Raw genomic sequence first — 17,873 nt, forward strand, 5'->3', positions numbered from 1 at the left:
AGCCAGTTCTTGACTTTCCCTGTCTCTGTTACATGTCGAACAAGGGTCCAGGAAAGGTTAAGCCAGGCCATGCCCCTTCCAAAGCTCTCCCGTGAGTTTCTTTCATTCCAAGGTTCATGATGAGAATACTATTTATTGGGTATTTGCCATGTGGTGGGTAAAGCACTGTGCTAAGTATACTTTACATACATTATATCATTGAATCCTCCTGCTGTTCACCACTACCAGTACTTGCAGCCAGTATCCCATTGTGTAGATGAGAAAATAGATGAAACACAGATAGCAGACTTTCCCAATTTCACACAGTTAGAAAGAGGTGAAGCCAAGATTCACGTCATCTCACTCCAGAGCCCAGGCTCTCAACCATTACACATTACAAAGATAGGTCAATAGTTACAGGTAGCGAGTATCCAAAGATAGGTAAATAGTTGCAGGTGAATAGCATCCAAAGATAGGTCAATAGTTACAGGTAGGTTGGTAGATAATTAGACACACTGACACACACATATACATGTACTGTCTAGAGCTTCTATAGTGTATATATACACCACCATATTAAATTTAATAACATTGCAAATTCTTACTATATAGTCTTCTCTTTAAGACAGTTTCCTACCCCTTTATTTCTTGAAAATGGCACATATGAGCTGTATAACTCATTCATTTTAAAACAGCTCTCATAATTGTAAGAAATGAAACACAGAGACCTTTAGAAGCTTTTTGTGTGCAGTGTGTGCTTTCTTCTAAAACCTCTGGAGTCCTGCTCGGCTGGTGTGACTCAGTAGTTGAGCATTGCACCATTAACCAAGAGGTTTCTGGTTTGATTCCCAGTTGGGGCACTTGCCAGGTTTCGGACTCTATCCCCAGTAGGAGGGTGCAGGAGGCAGCTGATGGACGATGTTTTTCTTTCATCGCTGTTTGTATCTCTCTATACCTCTCCCTTCCTCTCTCTCTAAAAATCAATAAAACATAGTTTAAAACATAAACCCCTGGAGGCCCAAGGAGAGGTGCAGGATGGTCTAGTTAGGGCTGTCCTTGTCACAGAAGGCCTCAGGAGGTGCTTAGTAAGATGTGGTCGGTACCTAGTAACAGGTGATTAGTGTCGAGTTTAATCAGGAAACACTGTAGCCTGAGACTTCAACTGGCTTCTAGAACTAAGTTCTGAATTTCTTCTTAACAAAAGGGGCCCATGTTCAGCTGAGCTTTTAAAATTCCTTTTGAACACGATCTTTATCTCCTTTTATCTCTACTATTCTGATTTATTAGGCCAATGCAACCTTTCTTTTGGTTTACAAAATCTACTTAATGCTCGGCTTTGATTTTGTTCCTTACCTTATTATGTTGTATAAGTTATCAAACAAGACAGAAACAAGCAAATCCCTACCATTTAATGTAGTCTTTCCTCCCAAAAGGTCCATCTACTTTGGCATGCCTTGCCACGGATGTCTAACACCCCTGTAAAAAAGAAATATAAAATTACATTCTGCCTCTTTCTAAAAGTGGCAAAATCAGAATGGAGGATTTCCTTAATGTGTGGAAATCCTCATGGCCAACATGGCCAACTTGCTAAACTCTGATGGGTCTTCCCATCAGCCTACACTGTCTCGCTCCTGCAGCCTTTTTACCAGTAAAGATCCAGCTTCTTGGCTTGAGTTTCCTCTCAGCTGACCTCGGGCTTGGCTGGATGTGCCCCACGGGCCACACCCTCCCGGGGAGAGCTCCAGCCTGTGCTGCGTTCTGCCGCGAGGCCTGCCACACTCAGGGCCTGTTTCTGTTTGGGCTGCAGGGATCGCCTGCTCCCGCAGTGGATCCCGCTGTTAGCCGAGTGTCCTGCCATCACCCGAATGTACGAAGAGAGCGCCCTCCTGCGGGACCGCATGACCGTCAACTCCCTCATCCGCATTCTGCAGACCATTCAGGACTTCACCATCGTCTTGGAAGGATCTCTCATCAAAGGCGTGGACGTGTAACCCCTGGTAGAAACGCTCAGTCCAGACCCCTGGCTCCCTCACCTCCCCCGTCTACGGGACCGATTTGGACTTGTCTGGCGCGGTCGTGAGTCACTGCAGGGGCCGTGCACCGAATGCCCTGACTTGAACAATCCTCACGCTGCAGACAAGGCAAAATGCTGTATTGTAGTTCATTTGAACCAGGAATTTAGTATAAAATAGAGTATTTTCATGTGTTAGACGTGTGTAAATATGCTATCTTCTTTAAGAAATTATATTACTCTAATAAGATACTTTTCCTAGATTGAATATTCCTGTGATTTAAAATAAGTAGCTTAAAAGCATTGGGAGCTGCGGGGAAGAGCGGTGCTAGTCAGGAAGAAGCCAGTACGCGTGTCCGTCCGTACAGTGCAGCCAGTCGGCTTCCTTGCCTCCAGGTATCACAGTGGAGCCCAGAAGGCATAGCAGGGTGTGGCCATCCATCCTGGGGTCTGACTCTTTGTATAATGAATGTAAACGGCTCTGCCTACTGTATGGGGCGTCCCGACACCCCCCCCCCCCACACACACACACACACACTACACACACACACACACACACACACACACACTGGGGATCCAGCCCCCTGCCTGGGAATCAAACCGGCAACCTTCTGGTTCATGGGTCGATGCTCAACCACTGAGCCACACCAGCCAGGCTGCACTTGTATCTTTTAAGTTGCAAATGGTTTCATACGTATGAATTGAGTCACTTTCCCATTCTTTTGGGCAGTTTTTTATTTCCCCCCTTAGGCACAAGTTGAAGATATAATTCAAATACTTTAAATACTGAACCCTAGGAGCTTGGCTTAACTGGGTAGACAGCACACAAAGCCCCGAGAAGTGTGTTAAATGGTGGGATTATGACTTCTTTACTCTGTGGAAAGATTAGCCTAGACTGACTTCATTCCTAGCATTTTTACTCGTGTTATTGGAGGTACTTTGGGCAGATGTCACAGTCATAACAACTGCAAGCAGGCGTTTGATCCTGCGCTTTTTATTGGGCCCTCGGAGCCGGCAGTGGTCCCTCACCTCGGAGGGAGGGATCCCCGTCAGCCCGTCTTTGTTTGGCCCCGTCGCCCCCTCCCCTCCCGGGTGCCCAGCCCCCTCTCAGGAAATGGAAGGAATGTCTGAGAAGCGGGAGGGCTCCGTGTGGCTTGGAATGTTTTTGTGAAAGTATTTGTTGACCAAGATAATGCAAATAACAGAAGGAGAGAGAAAGAATGGTCCCTTTTCTGGGTGTTTCAGGGCAAGTTTTCTGCTCCTTTGTAAGAGGGGTGATAACATGAAACAACTGGCCCAGAGGAGGTAAAAAGCCAGCGCAGCACAGAGGGGCAAAACGCTCACAACACCAGAGGCAGCCGTGTGGAAAGGCCGAATGTTGTGCGTCACTTTCCAGTTGGGGATTCTATCAGGCAGTCAAATAAGCGTGGTGTGAGCTCGTCACCTTCGGTCTTCCTCAGAGCAGGTCCTGTTGCTCTAACGAGCACCTGCACGTTGCTGGCTGTGAATATGCTCGTCAGAGCTGGGGGTTGTCTTCCCAGTTGTGGCTGAAACGCAAAGCCGTGGCCCGCAGGACCCTGTGATCTGAGGGTCCCGGGCTGGAGCCTACAGTGTTGTCTCCCTTACTTCCTGGAGGAAGAAACCAATGAAACAAGTGCCTCCCTCCCTTTATAAACACCGTGTGCAGCCAGGCAGCGAGGCCCACCCCCTGTGATATGTGGCTCAGGTCTCGGGGAGAAAAGGGGGGTTGAAGTATCTAGAAACCCATGGAAAGGGGTTAAGAAGATGGTTCTGTGTGACTTGGGGCCCAGAGATTCCCTTGCCCGAGGCTAACATGTGTCTGGTGGCGTGGCTGTTCAGGGACAAGGAAATTCTTCAGTGGGAGACATCCTCAACCTGCTGACACCAGGCCCAGACTGCGTTTCGGGGATCAGAAGCCATACGCTGATCTTTGGGTGGGGGGGACGGGGCTGTTCCCCCTCCCTTTCCCATGAGGCCATGCTTCTGACGCACTCGGGCAACCAGGGAGGCATCGTAGCTGATTGAGTCGTCTAGTCCAGCCGCCTCATTTTATAGATGGGAACACTTAGGGATTAAGGAGATTACATGCTCCCACAGCTGGTCAGCGATGACACAGGGTCCAGGATTCACGATTTTTAATTACACCAGGCTGCATGCGACTGACCTCGGGGCGTTCATCTGAGTGGTCTCTCCACCCTTGGATCTTTATGCACTCGCTCACACAGATAGGAACTAGGATTCATATTCATGTCTGATACTCATTCACAGGGATTAATATTCATTTTAACAAATTGTTCACAAGTTGTTGTGAAAATGGGGAGAACATTGGATTTGGAGTCAGTGCATAAAACCATTACTTCAAAAGGGGACCCCCCCAAAGGAGTTCTACCTAAAGTTCTGTCCTGCTCTGTGAAGTAGGACTAGAGCAGTGCAATGACTCATGTCAAAAGAGAGGGACAGGCCCCTACAATACTAGGCCCTTGAAAGTGGTCGCCTTGGGAGCCCATCTGTCTGAATTCAGGGAGACAGCCAGCTCTCTAGACACGGGGGCCGCTGGAGGAGCTGCTTGAAAGGCCTGCAGCCCATAGGATCCAAGTTGATGAATAAAAAGGATGCGAGCAGAGTTTGTCACATAAGAAACACACCTCTAGCCCAGTCGGCGTGGCTCAGGGGTTGAGCGTAGACCTATGAACCATGAGATCACGGTTCGATTCCGGGCAGGGCACATGCCCAGGTTTTGGGCTTGATCCCCAGTGTGGGGCATGCAGGAGGCAGCCAATCAATGATTCATCATTGATCTCTCTCTCTCTCTCTCTCTCTCTCTCTCTCTCTCTCTCCTTCTCTCTCTCTCCCTTTCTCTTAAAAAGATATTGTTTTAAAATTAAATTGCCAAAAATATCACCTCTTAAAACATTTTTTTTCAAGTGTCCTGAAACTCCTAACTTCAACCTTTGTGACCCAGTAGCATTACACCGGTGGGAGGCCCTACAGCTGTGCCCGTTCCAGGCTCAGCAGCACCTTAAAAGTGACTGAGGCACAGTGTCCAGGAGTTAAAGTGGGGTCTAGGTGGTGGAAAACAGGCCACCAAGAAGAAAAGTAGGGTCTCCCAGCCCTCCCCTCCCAGCCCTCCCCCTCCTCTTTCCACTGGGGGCAAGACTTGGATCTAAGAAACCTAAAACTTGTAGAAGTTTGTGATTTCCCTCTAAAATTTACTTTCCATGTTTCAGAAATTTTTGTAACCCTGTGGTATTTACTTTCACATGGCTTTTTCAAAAATCACTTTAATGAACTCTGTCACCCTCTATGAATGACATAGGGGAAATACTGAATTGCTTCTATTTCCTATTTTGGCAATAAATCCCTGTTGTATATAGATGTAAGTGAAAGGGGTAGAGACTATGCATAACAGTTGGTGTGTAGTGTATGTTGACACCTCTAAGCTATTTCGAAACATGAGGCAATAGACAAGGACCTCAGATCCCCAGGGAAATATTTATTTGACGGCACTGAGAGTGTTACTCTTAGTAACAGAATCTCCTTCTGCTGAGAATTGTGGCTTTTCAGAAGGCTTTTATTTTGAGAACTGTGAGTATTTTCTCTGTGAGGTTTACAGAAACCAGTCGCTCCTTTTCACCACGTGGAAGGACAGTCTGAACCTTCGCTGTTTAGATTTCAGTATTAGCACCTTCGCGGATGAGAATGGAGTCTTCACCTCCTCTCTACTTTTTATAAAGTGAATCCTGTTTCCAGGTCATCTGCGTCTTTCGAAATCCTCATTTCTTATGTAAGTATTTATTACATTTCCATTTAGCTTAAAAGAAGATAGAAACAAGTAATAAGCTATTCGGCCCCTTATTCCTATATGTAAGTTTCTTGAATCAAACTGATTTCTAAGCTTTTTGAAGAGGGTGTTGGACTGTGATCAGAGGAACCCAAGGAGAACCTCATCCCTTCAAATCTTACTAGAACCGACTGTCCTCTCAAGGGCAAAATAGAGATTGGCTCCAGAAAAATACCACATTGAGCAGCTAATACCAGAGTGAAAAATATCATCAAAAGATTTCCCCTCTTTTGGGGAAGAAGAAAAAAATCCCCTCATTTGAAGAAATCCAGGGTATCCTTGGGTTATATGGGAGGGAATAATGCTTGATTCAGTTACCTGAATGTATTATGTATGGCTCCAGTCTTTATTCCAAACGCCACATCTTGACAGAGGGAAATGGTAAGGAGTTCCTGTTGTCAATCAACGGAAGGTGTTTAACACATGGAAAAAGTCCTCTATGTTACACTGGAACCATGTATAAATGTACCTGTGTATGTTTTTAACAAATGAGCCTTTCTGCATTTAAGTTATATTGTTTTTCCTTGTATTGTTAACAAAATGCATCAGAACTGGACTTCCCCCCACCCCCACCTGAACATAATATAAAATTTGACCAGTATTGTGATATCAAGCACTTTAGCATACATATCAGAGAAACTGACGTGGGTTTTTCAGGTTTTGGAGTACATTTAAATATGACTTTTCATGCTTTGTTCTTTACAAATAAAACTGCGGGATTGATACTTTGTTCTGTTTCGTTATTATAGAATCTTTAAACTGACTTTAACAGAGCAAGTGTATTAGAGTTCTTCAGAGAAACAGAACCAGGAGGATATGTATATAAACATAAAGAGATTAATTTTAAGGAAATCACTCAAGCGATTGTGGAGGCTTAGGAATCCAAAATCTACATGGTAGGCAGGTTGGAGATCCCTCGGAAGAGATGCAGTTCAAGTCCAAAGGCAATCTGGTGGCAGAATTTCTTCTTGCTCAGAGAGGCTCAGTCTTTGTTTTATGAAGACCTTCAACTGATTGGATGAGGCCCACACACATTATGGAGAGTAATCTGCTGTACTGTAAGTCAACCAATATAAATGTTAACTTCATTAAAAAAGAAAACACTTTATAAAAACATTCAGAATAATGTTTGACCAAATATCTGGCACCATGGCCCAGTCAAGTTGACACATAAAATTAACCATCAAAATTATAACGAGATTGTAATAATGAGTGACTTGCTAATAAGTGATAAAAAAGAATGCTGACCCCTAGCTGGTTTGGCTATATGGATAGAGCGTCGGCCTGTGGACTGAAGGTCCCAGGTTCGGTTCCAGTCAAGGGCACATGCCCAGGTTGAGGGCTCGATTTAGGGCATGCAGGGGGCAGCTGATAAATGATTCTCTCTCACTGATGTTTCTATCTCTGTCTTCTCCCTTTCTCTCTCTGAAATAAATTTAAAAAAAATTTTTTTTAAAAAATGGATGCTGAAAATACAAGAACTGCATATATGGGGCAGCCACTAACTCGAGGCCTGAGGGAGACAAACGACGAGTTGCCTTGCCCTCAGGCTGAGAGCCAGCTTTATTAAAGCAGTTACCACGCTGGTCCACTGGATGGCAAAGAAGTTACAAGATGCTGCACTGCTGGCACTTGTTTGGAATCTGCCTCCAAGTGCTAGAGGAGCATCCATGGGGAGGTGCCACACCCCAGGACTTGCTGGGAAGCCACTTGGCGGGGGGGGGGGGGGGTGCTAGGGAAGATGTTCATGGAGAAGTGCTGTACCAGTAAAACCCACTCCGGAGCCACCCAAGGTGTGCAGCGTGAGGTTAGCTGCTGAGTAGCATCAGAGTGAGGCCCTGCACATTGCAGGAGCCTGCAGAGGGGAGCAGAGCTGAACCAGGAAAAGAAACCTTCCTCCAGTGTCTCGCCAGTGCAGTCCACTCACAGTTGTGCCAGCTGGCAAAGGAGACATGTCCTCAAAAGGGTCTCGCTCCATGTTGCAGAGCACGCAATCAAGGGTAGATTTGGAGCTGAGAGGCAATATTCCTATCTAATAATAGACAAACATGGTAATCAACCGTACCTTCGACACGCTTCCCAGTGGCTAATCAGGGCGATATGCAAATTAACTGCCAACCAAGATGGTGGCCAGCAGCCAGGCAGCTGAAGCGAACAGGAGGCTTGCTTGCTCCAGTGAAGGAGGAGGCCAAGGTTCCCCGCCTGCCACTTCTGGGCTCTGAGCTTGCACTCTAAGAAACAATGTTGCAATTATAGAAGCTAAACAAACCCCATGCTTTCAGCCAGCTGGCCGAGCTGGAGTTGCAACAGTGTTTCAATTATAGAAGCCAAACAAACCAGATACCTGCTTTCAGCAGCCGAGGCCTCAGAGCTGGAGCCGAGCCTCAGAGCTAAAGCTGGCTCTCAGTTCCAGTGACAGCCATAGAAGGTAAATAAATCCCAGAATAAAAAAAAAGAAAAGAAAAAAAGGAGAGGTTGGGAGCTTCAGTCACCCGCCAGCCTGAAAACGGCCCTCAGCCCCTCACCCAGACTGGCCAGGCACCCCAGTGGGGACCCCCACCCTGAAGGGGGTGTGACCAACTGCAAACAGCCATCATCCCTTCATCCAGGCTGGCCAGGCACCCAAGCGGGACTCCCACCCTGATCCAGGACACCCTTCAGGGCAAACCAGCCAGCCCCCACCCGTGCACCAGGTCTCTATCCTATATAGTAAAAGGGTAATATGCCTCCCAGCACCGGGATCAGCGGAGCCACGAGGCCTCCCGAACCTGGGATCAGCGGAGCCTCCCAGCACTGGGATCAACGGAGCAGCAAGGCCTCCTAGCACCAGGATCAGCTGAGCAGCGAGGCCTCACTGCCCCAGTGTCAAGCAGAGCCGTGAGGCCTCCTGGCCCCTGGAGCAGCGTGACAGGGAGCAGCGCCCAAACCCCCTCATCACCCTGCAGCTCTGTTACAGGGGGTGGGGCCACAACCTCTCTATCTGCCCTGCTCTGTTCGTCACAGGGGAAGGCCCCCCAATCCCCTGATCGGCCCGCTCTGTGCCTGATAGGGGGGAGCTCCCCAAACCCCTGATCGGCCCTGCTCTGTGTGTGACAGGGTGCGGCGCCCCAATCCCCCCATGGGCCCTGCTCTGCGTGTGACAGGGTGGAGCCGCAACCTCCCCATTGGCCCTGCCCTGAGTGTGACAAGGGTGAGTGCCCCAACCCCCTGATCGGCCCTGCTCTGTGTGTGACAAGGGGCGGTGCCCCAACTCCCCTATCGGCCCTACTCTGTGCGTGACAGGGGAGAGCTCCCCAACCCCCTGATCGGCCCTGCTCTGTGCGTGACAGGGTACAGAACCCCAACCCCCCTGATGGGCCCTGCTCTGTGAGTGACAGGGGGCAGCGCCCCAACCCCCTGATTGGCCCTGCTCTGTGCATGACAGGGGGCGGCACCCCAACTCCCCAATCAGCCCTGCTCTGAGCCCGACCAGGGGCTGCACCTAGGGATTGGGCCAGCCCTCTGCCACCCGGGAGTGGGCCTAAGCCAGCAGGTCATTATCTCCTGAGGGGTCCCAGACTGTGAGAGGGCACAAGTGGGGCTGAGGGGATAACCCCCCACCCCCCCCCCCCCCGGCCAGTGCACAAATTTTTGTGCACCAGGCCTCTAGTATATATATAAAAGCCTATGTGATGAATGACCAGTTGAATGGTTGCTATGATGAACACTGACCACCAGGGGGCAGACACTCAACACAGGAGACTCCCCCTGGTGGTCAGTGCATTCCCACAGCCAACCTCCCATGTCCTCTCCCTTGTTGGCCAACCTCTCTCGGCCCTGATTGACCCTGATTACCAGCCAGGCCAAGAGACACCACCGCCCCCCCCCCCCCCCCGTCCCCTGCCCCGCCCCGTACAAATTTGTGCACCAAGCCTCTAGTACATTTATAACTGCCCAACTGTTTAGTTCCTTATATTCAGTTAAGGAGGAAACAGAGGAGACGAGTGAGAAAATGCAGGTGGAAAAGATGACAAGGTAGAGCAAATGTGTCCATACTTTGTGAAGCAGTAGTTTAGAGCAGTCTGTCTGCCATGTTCATTTGAATGTGGTCCAGATGTATAAAGTTTTCATCACTGCCTTTTAAAATACTGACTTTAGTCCAGCCGGCATGCTTCAGTGGTTGAGCATTGACCTGTGAACCAGGAGGTCACGGTTCAATTCCCAGTCAGGGCCCATGCCCAGGTTGCAGGCTCGATCCCCAGTGTGGGGTGTGCAGGAGGCAGTCAATCAATGATTCTTTCTCATCATTGATGTTTCTATGTTCCTCTTCCTTCCTGAAGTCAATAAAAATATATTTTAAGAAAATATAATACTGACTAATTGAAAATCTTGATTAACTGCAGTTAAGGTCAGGAGGCTTTTGCCACCTCAGGGAGAGAAGACCACAGTGGTAGCAATAAAGGTGGTGAAACGTGCTGGGTTCTGAGTATATTTTGAAGCTAAAGCCAGAGATTTCCTGATGGATTGAAGGTGAGAGACGAGGGAAGAAGAATCAAGAATGACTCCGAGGGTTTTGACCTGAACAACTGGAAGGCTGAAGCTAGAATTTCCATGAACCGAGATGAGTAAGAACGTGGGGAGAAAAGGCTTTGGAGATAGATCAGGAGTTCAGGTTTGGATACTGTAAATTTCACATATTGATTAGATATCCAAGTGGAAATAGTGAACAGGAAATTGAATGTCTGAATCTGGATTTTGTGAGTAATTGGACTTCAGATATAAATTTGGGAGTTGCCAGTGTTTATAGATGGAATTTATTGTCATAAAACTGGATGAGGACACAAAGGGAGAGAGTTATTAAGAAACCTCCCAAAACAATTTTAATTCTACATATGGATGTGGTATGATTTATTGTTTGACATTTAGATTTTTCACTGTTCTGAACAATGCTATGATGAAAAACATCTAGATAGCTCCCAGTGTTTCACTACTCTGAACAACCTTATAATAAACAAACATCCTTGCCATGTTTGTAAGTAAAAGGCTAATGTCAACAGCTCCGAATGATTCACCCTAATATATTTGATAACTCCTTTGATTCTTTATCCTGGATGCACTATACTTTGATTGACATAGATATCACAACCTAGATGGAGCTATTAACCTCTGGGCAGCAACACCTCAAAATAAATCACTCCAGTTAGAGCTAGTATGTGGGCCAGATGTTCCCTATACTCCTTTATAACAGTGGTTCTCAACCTTCTGGCCCTTTAAATACAGTTCCTCATGTGTGACCCAACCATAAAATTATTTTCGTTGCTACTTCATAACTGTAATGTTGCTACTGTTACGAATCGTAATGTAAATATCTGATATGCAGGATGGTCTTAGGCGACCCCTGTGAAAGGATCTTTCTACTGCCAAAGGGGTCGCGACCCACAGGTTGAGAACCGCTGTTCTATAACATAATCTTGAGGTCTACTGTTTACCTATCTATAACTTGTGTAACTTGGATTCCTCCCGACACACACTTTGGGTTCTTAAAGGCCTCAAAACTTTCTCTCAATTTCTCACATCCTATTCAAAATAGCAGTTTCAAAGTACGTGAAACAAAAATCAATGGAATCAATGAGAAATAGATAGATTCTCAATTAAAGTAGGATATTTCAGCGTCCCTTTCTCTATAGGCAACCAGTCGACATAGAGGACTTGAATAACCCAATCAACCAACTTGACCTAATTGATACTCTACTCAACAATAGCAGAGTATAATTTTTTCCAAGTAGACAAAGAACATTTTGCCAAGGTTATCTATATTTGGGGCCACTAAACAAGCCTCAGTAGATTTTAAAAGACTCAAATCATGCACAGGATGTTGTCTGGACACAAGTGAATTAAATCAGAAATCAATGAAAATATATCTGAAAAAACTCCAATGTTTGGAAATTAGCGATGCACATGCGTCAAAAAATGAATCAAAAGTGAAAGCAGAGCCAAAACCGGTTTGGCTCAGTGGATAGAGCGTCGGCCTGCGGACTGAAGGGTCCCAGGTTCGGTTCCGGTCAAGGGCATGTACCTGGGGTTGCGGGCACATCCCCAGTAGGAGATGTGCAGGAGGCAGCTGATCGATGTTTCTCTCTCATCGATGTTTCTAACTCTCTATCTCTCTCCCTTCCTCTCTGTAAAAAATCAATAAAATATATTTAAAAAAAAAAAATTTATAAAAAAAAAAAAGTGAAAGCAGAAAGTATTTTGAACTGAGTGAAAACAAAGCATATCCAAATTTGTGAGATGCATATAAAAGAGCTCTTAATGAGAAATTAATAATAATGAATACATGTTAGAAAAAAGTCTTAAGTCAATGACCTGTGCATCTACCTTAAGAAACTAAAAAAAGGAAGGCACAAAACAATAAAGATTAGAGCAAAAATCAATGGAATAGAAAATAAAACAAAAAGACAATCAGTGAACCAGGTTCTTTGAGAAATCAATAAAATTGATAAACCTGTAGCTAGGTCAACTAGAGAAAAAAGAGACAAGATACAAATTGCCAATTATCCAGAATAACAGAGGTGACATAAATACAGATCCTGCAAAAATTAAAAGGACAATAAGAGGATATCATGAACAACTTTTTGGCAATAAATTTCACAATTTAGATGACAGATGTTTCTTAAAGACATAAACCATCAAAGCTCACTTAAGAAGAAATACATAACCTGAATAGCCTATGTCTATTAAAGAAATTGATCTCGTAGTTAACCTTCTCACAAAGAAAACTCCAGGCCTAGATAACTTTACTGGTAAATCTTTTTTTTAAAAATATATTTTATTGATTTTTACAGAGAGGAAGGGAGAGGGATAGAGAGTTAGAAACAACGATGAGAGAAAAGCATCGATCAACTGCCTCCTGCACACCCCCTGGGGATGTGCCTGCAACCAAGGTACATGCCCTTGACCGGAAAGAACCCGGGACTCTTCAGTCCTCAGGTCGATGCTCTATCCAGTGAGCCAAACTGGCTAGAGCTTTACTGGTGAATCTTATCAAACATTTAAGGAAGCTCCCTGGCCAGTGTGGCTCTGCTGGTTGGAGTGTCATCCTGTGCACTGAAGGCACTTGAGTTCAATTCCTGGTCAGGGCACATACCCAGTTTGTGGGGTTGATCCCTGGCCGGGGCATGTATGGGAGGCAACAGATCAATGTTTCTCTCTCACACTGATGTTTCTCTTTCCTTCTCTCTCTCTCCCTCTCCCTTCCTCTCTCTCTAAAATCAATAAAAACATATCCTTGGGTGAGGGTTTAAAAAAAAATCTAAGGGAGAAATAATGAAAATTCTACACAACCTCAAAAAATTGATGAAGTACATGTTAGTTTTCTAGGGCTGCCATAACAAAGTACCACCCACTTGGAGGCTTAAACAACAGAAATTATGTTCTCACCATTTTGGAAGCTGGAAGTCTCAGATCAAGGTGTCAACGGGGTTGGTTTTTTCTGAGGCCTCTCTCCTGGCTTATAGGTGGCCGTCTTCTCTCTGTTTTCACGTGACCTTCCCTCTGTACCTGTCTGTGTCCTCATTTTCTCTTTTTATAAGGACCCCAATCATATTACATTAGGGCCCACCCTAATGACCTCATTCTACCTTATTTCTTCAAAGACCTTATCTTCAAATACAGTCGTATTCTGAGGTACTAGGGGATTAAGAACTTCAACATATGAATTTTGAGCGGACACAATTCAGCCCTTACCAAAGTAATACTTCCCAACTCATTGAGCCAGCATTACCCTGATACCAGCAACAAACAACAAGAAAAGAAAAATACAGACCAACAACTCTCATGAACATAGATACAAAAATTCTTAACAAAATGTTATCAATTCAAATTGATGAAAATGATGGCATGACTAATTTGGGTTTATCAAGGGATGCAAAATTGGTTTAATATTCAAAAAGCAAGCAACAATTTTGCAGACTGAAAAAAATGAAAGTAAATCAGATGTTCATCTCAATAGATGCAAAATTTTTTTTGACAAATTCTAACATTTAATCTTGTCTTAAACACACACACACACACAGTAAATTTCCTTATGTCAGGTATACAGTGTTCACGGGTCAATGATGAAATGCCTAGTATGAAGAAACTGTTGGGGAGAAAAAATTTTTCTTCTGCTCTTCTAGGTTCTTTGGTCTAATAATCAAATTAACATAACACAGATTAACAGGAGAAAAACAAATTTAATTATAAGAATATGAGACCCACAGTCAATCAACCTGGCAAAAAAAGCTTATATGCCCTTCTGGCTAAGAAGGGGGTAGGTGTCTAGGGCTTCAAAGGGAAAGAAGACCATTCACAGGGAGATGGGAAGAGCAAGTGTTTGGTAAACAAATGTTTGCCATGCTGTGCAGAGAGAACAGTGGGACAGGGAGATGGGAGGGAGAGAGGACTTTGATCTCCAGGTCTTTCCCCAGCCCACCCACCACACCTGGCCCATACTCTCTGTAGTTACCTCTGGTGACCGTTTTCTCCCTGGGTAGGCCAGCTCTCCAAATTCTTTTAGGTAGTTAAAGGAGAGGTAATAAGCTCTCCCTCAGTCTTTTTGGGGCTTTGATTGTCTTTTTAGCTCAAAATAGTCCACAAGCCAAAGTGGCATTTTTCTGGGGAGACTTGTTCTGAACCCCTTCAAAACACATGACTGCAGCCACAGTTACACACTCCTTCCAAGAAAGCCAGCTTTCTTTTTAGCTTCTAGGTTTCCACATGGCATGCTATTATCATAATAACTCCTCCCTTTTTAAAAATCCTTTCCCGGCTGTGTCCATTATTCCTAAACTGTTACATTATGGTCCTACCCAATCCTACCCAACCCTCCCTCCCCCCTAGAAAAACCTGCCTCAGACTTGTCTTCAAAACCTCAGTAAATAGCCAGACTTTGCCCTTTGCCCTCTGATAAGTTCCATCAAGGTAATGATCCTTCTTAATGTGCAAGCAATAAACAGAATGCTTTGATGATAATTCAGGAAGCCATTGGCAACATTATGGATCATTCATATTTTCTCTTCTGAATTATTTTAGTAATCTTTGTCCATTTCTTCAGTATAATGTGCATCTTTGGATTTGAAGTTTGAAAACATGCTTTAAGCTTTTCTGTCTGCTCTACACAATGCAAATATTTTCTCACTTTCCTGTTAATTTTTGGTGTTTTTTTGTTGTTGTTGCACAGGAATTTTTAGTTTTCAATTGTTTAAAGTCATTATCCATTCCTTTAAAAAAAGAAAAAAACAGTTTCTGATGCTATAGTGCCTGGGTTCAAATCTCTCGAGCTTGCTGGCTGAGGACCCTTGCTTATCACTTAACTCTCTGTGAACCCGGCTGCTCATCTGACTCCCCATGGGCATGTAAGCTCCAGGGAAGGACGAATTTTTTACTTTGTTAACTACTGCATCCCCAGCTCTGGAAACAGTGCTTGATACATAGTAATATGTATCAATACATATTTACTAAGTGAATGAATCTACAAAGCCAGAATAATAATCTTATTTACCTAACAGGGTTGTTATAAGAATTAACTAATCCTCAGAAATATTGTCTAACAGTGGTTCTCAACCTTCCTAATACCGCGACCCTTTAATACAGTCCCTCATGCTGTGGTGACCCCCAACCATAAAATTATTTTTGTTGCTACTTCATAACTGTAATTTTGCTACTGTAAACAATATGTAATTATATATGTGTTTTCCGATGGTCTTAGGCGACCCCTGTGAAAGGGTCGTTCGACCCCCAAAGGGGTCACGACCCACAGGTTGAGAACCGCTGGTCTAGCACAAGCTTGGCACAGAGTAAGAGCACAAGAAATGTTAGCTCCCTCTCTTCACCGTCCTCAGAATCATGCCTCTTTGTGAAGTCTTCCCCTCCCCTCTCCTGTTAGTTAAATCTCTTCTTTCCTCCTCCCTCCCCCCTGCCATGGGATTTGCACCATTGTTCGCCCTTAGTAGGACTGGTCCCTTGACGTTCTGCTCCTGTGGGCAGCTGTCAGCCCCTTTGAGAATCCTAGAAAAGCTATGAACACTTTCCCCAGAAAAACGCACCAAATCTCATGTCCCATGTCAGGGAGCTCACACAACCCTGACACTAAACTGACTCTTCAGATTCCTGAGTTAAATGGGCTTTAATGTCAAAGGCTCCTTATTGTTTCAGACCAACAAATCTCAAGGGGTCACAGGAAATCACTACAGAAATCGCTGTGAGGGCCAGGCTCCTCTGAGATGCAAACTGCTCTCTCCACGAAGGGGCGGGGGCAGAGGGCGTTTTCAGAACCTACCCGACGGGGAAGGGCACTTCAGGAACCAGGCCAGGGGCCAGGGAGCCTCTAAATGGAAGCTGGGGCCTCGGGGAGATTCTAAGGCCATTTATAAGCTTCCGCAACCCTGCTCACCTGCACACTGGTTACCTCGGCCTCCAGCTGGTAACCAACAAACCCTGACCACTTTGACTACCCTTGATGAACTCAGGTGACTTCCTGTCTCCCGGGAAAGGGTAAAATCGAGACTGTCCTACCTGGCCACTGGCTGTGTGACTTCCCATAACCTCAGCACGCCCCCTACCCCCCACCCCCATCCTGCGTTTTGCCTTAAGAATGGGAAGAGCAAAATGGACCTCAAACTTTTGCTGTGAGAAAGTGAGGTAACTGTAAATCGCTTACACAATATTTTGCACCTAGAAGCACCCAATGATGGTTTGCTGTTCTGATTAATATGAAGTAATAATTCGAAGGAAGGATGTTGCCTGCTTCCCAAAGCCAGCTGCGGGCCTGGGACTGGGCCTGCGGGCCTCCTACCCTCCCCACGACCGCAGGCCTATCCAGACGGTCCCCTGCCTGGTTCTGTCCTGTAACACACAGGTCCTGGAGGGGCTCAGTCTCCCCTCCCTGGAGCCTCGGGCTATGACCCCCGGTGTCTATGGATGGTTGTCATCAGGCCAAAAATCGTTGGGCTCAGAGGGCCGGAAGGATTGGTCCATCCCCTTCTTTCATTATTCTGATTAGAAACAGCCCCAGAGGTGAAGTGATTTGCCCAAAGTCCTGCGACTTCCTGGAACTATAAACCAATCGGAAGATTTCCATGTTGCCGTTTTTTCCACTGTTATCAGGTTACCTCGGAGCCTCAGGCTCTGCTTTTGAAAAGGAAAGAAGAGGTCGACCCGAGAGCCAGGGAAGGGAAATTTACTCGGGTTTAGTAACCGCTTATGGCAGGGGATGAGAGAAATGGGGGTGATACCGTACATAACCTGCTTCCCCCCAGAAAACATCATGTGGACAATTTTTAATTTGCTTTACATTTTACTGAGTACCTCCTCCAGGGGGGCTGGGAACTCACCTGTCTTGTTTACCTGGCCAAGTGCCCAATGCCGAGTAGGTACTTAATGACTGTGCCACCTGGAGGCCTGCGTGGCTGGCTGCACCGTTTGCCACGGAGGTGCAGGAGGCCTGGGAGCAGAGCCCCGGCGGGGACGCGTGCAAAGTGCCTTCCCGTGTGTCTCAGTTCTGCCTTTGCAACGCATGCCCTTTGTTCAGAAATCCCTGGCTGCATCTCCTGATTGTTTCCTTAGGATGTTTTCCTAGAAGTGGGATTACTGGATTGAAGGCTGGGCATGCGTAAGGCTTTTGGTTCAGAACCCCTCCGGCAGTTCACAAAGGAATCAGTGTCCCAGCAAACTGGGCTCAACTGGGTATTATCAGGCTTCATTTTTATTTATTTTTTTTTACCATCTCGGCAGAATAAAAATGATATTTTATTGGCCTCTCTTTGTGGTAGATAGAGATTGAACTAATGTTTAAGAAACACTCTGTGGAACCCAGAGGGTGGGCAGGAGACCAAAGAAGCTCGCCCTTCTGCCCCGGTGTGGACCAGAGCACCTGTGCGGGGAGAGTTGGCCTCTAGGATGTAAACACCTGAGCCCGACCAGAGAGGCTTCCCTGGCAGGGAGGAGAGCGGGCTGCCCTGGCTCTCCTAAGCCTGTTTTCATCTCCTGATGCCAACTAAATGC

At 45.9% G+C, this 17,873-nt stretch overlaps 1 protein-coding gene across 3 annotated transcripts in view; it reads left to right on the forward strand.

The window, feature by feature from the left end:
* Window positions 1-6,577, forward strand: part of DENND5B (DENN domain containing 5B) — a 169,699-nt gene extending 163,122 nt beyond the window's left edge. For all 3 annotated transcript variants that reach the window (XM_070410481.1, XM_070410479.1, XM_070410480.1), the window contains one exon: window positions 1,787-6,577. In XM_070410481.1, coding sequence (XP_070266582.1) covers window positions 1,787-1,970 — 184 coding nt within the window. In that variant the 3' untranslated portion in view covers window positions 1,971-6,577. The remainder of the gene's footprint in view (window positions 1-1,786) is intronic.
* The last annotated feature ends 11,296 nt before the right edge of the window (window positions 6,578-17,873 follow it).

Source organism: Myotis yumanensis, unplaced genomic scaffold (genome assembly GCF_028538775.1).
Source record: "Myotis yumanensis isolate MYYU_CA2020_CCGP unplaced genomic scaffold, mMyoYum1.0.hap1 SCAF_3, whole genome shotgun sequence".
In the NCBI taxonomy this organism is placed as follows: domain Eukaryota; kingdom Metazoa; phylum Chordata; class Mammalia; order Chiroptera; family Vespertilionidae; genus Myotis; species Myotis yumanensis.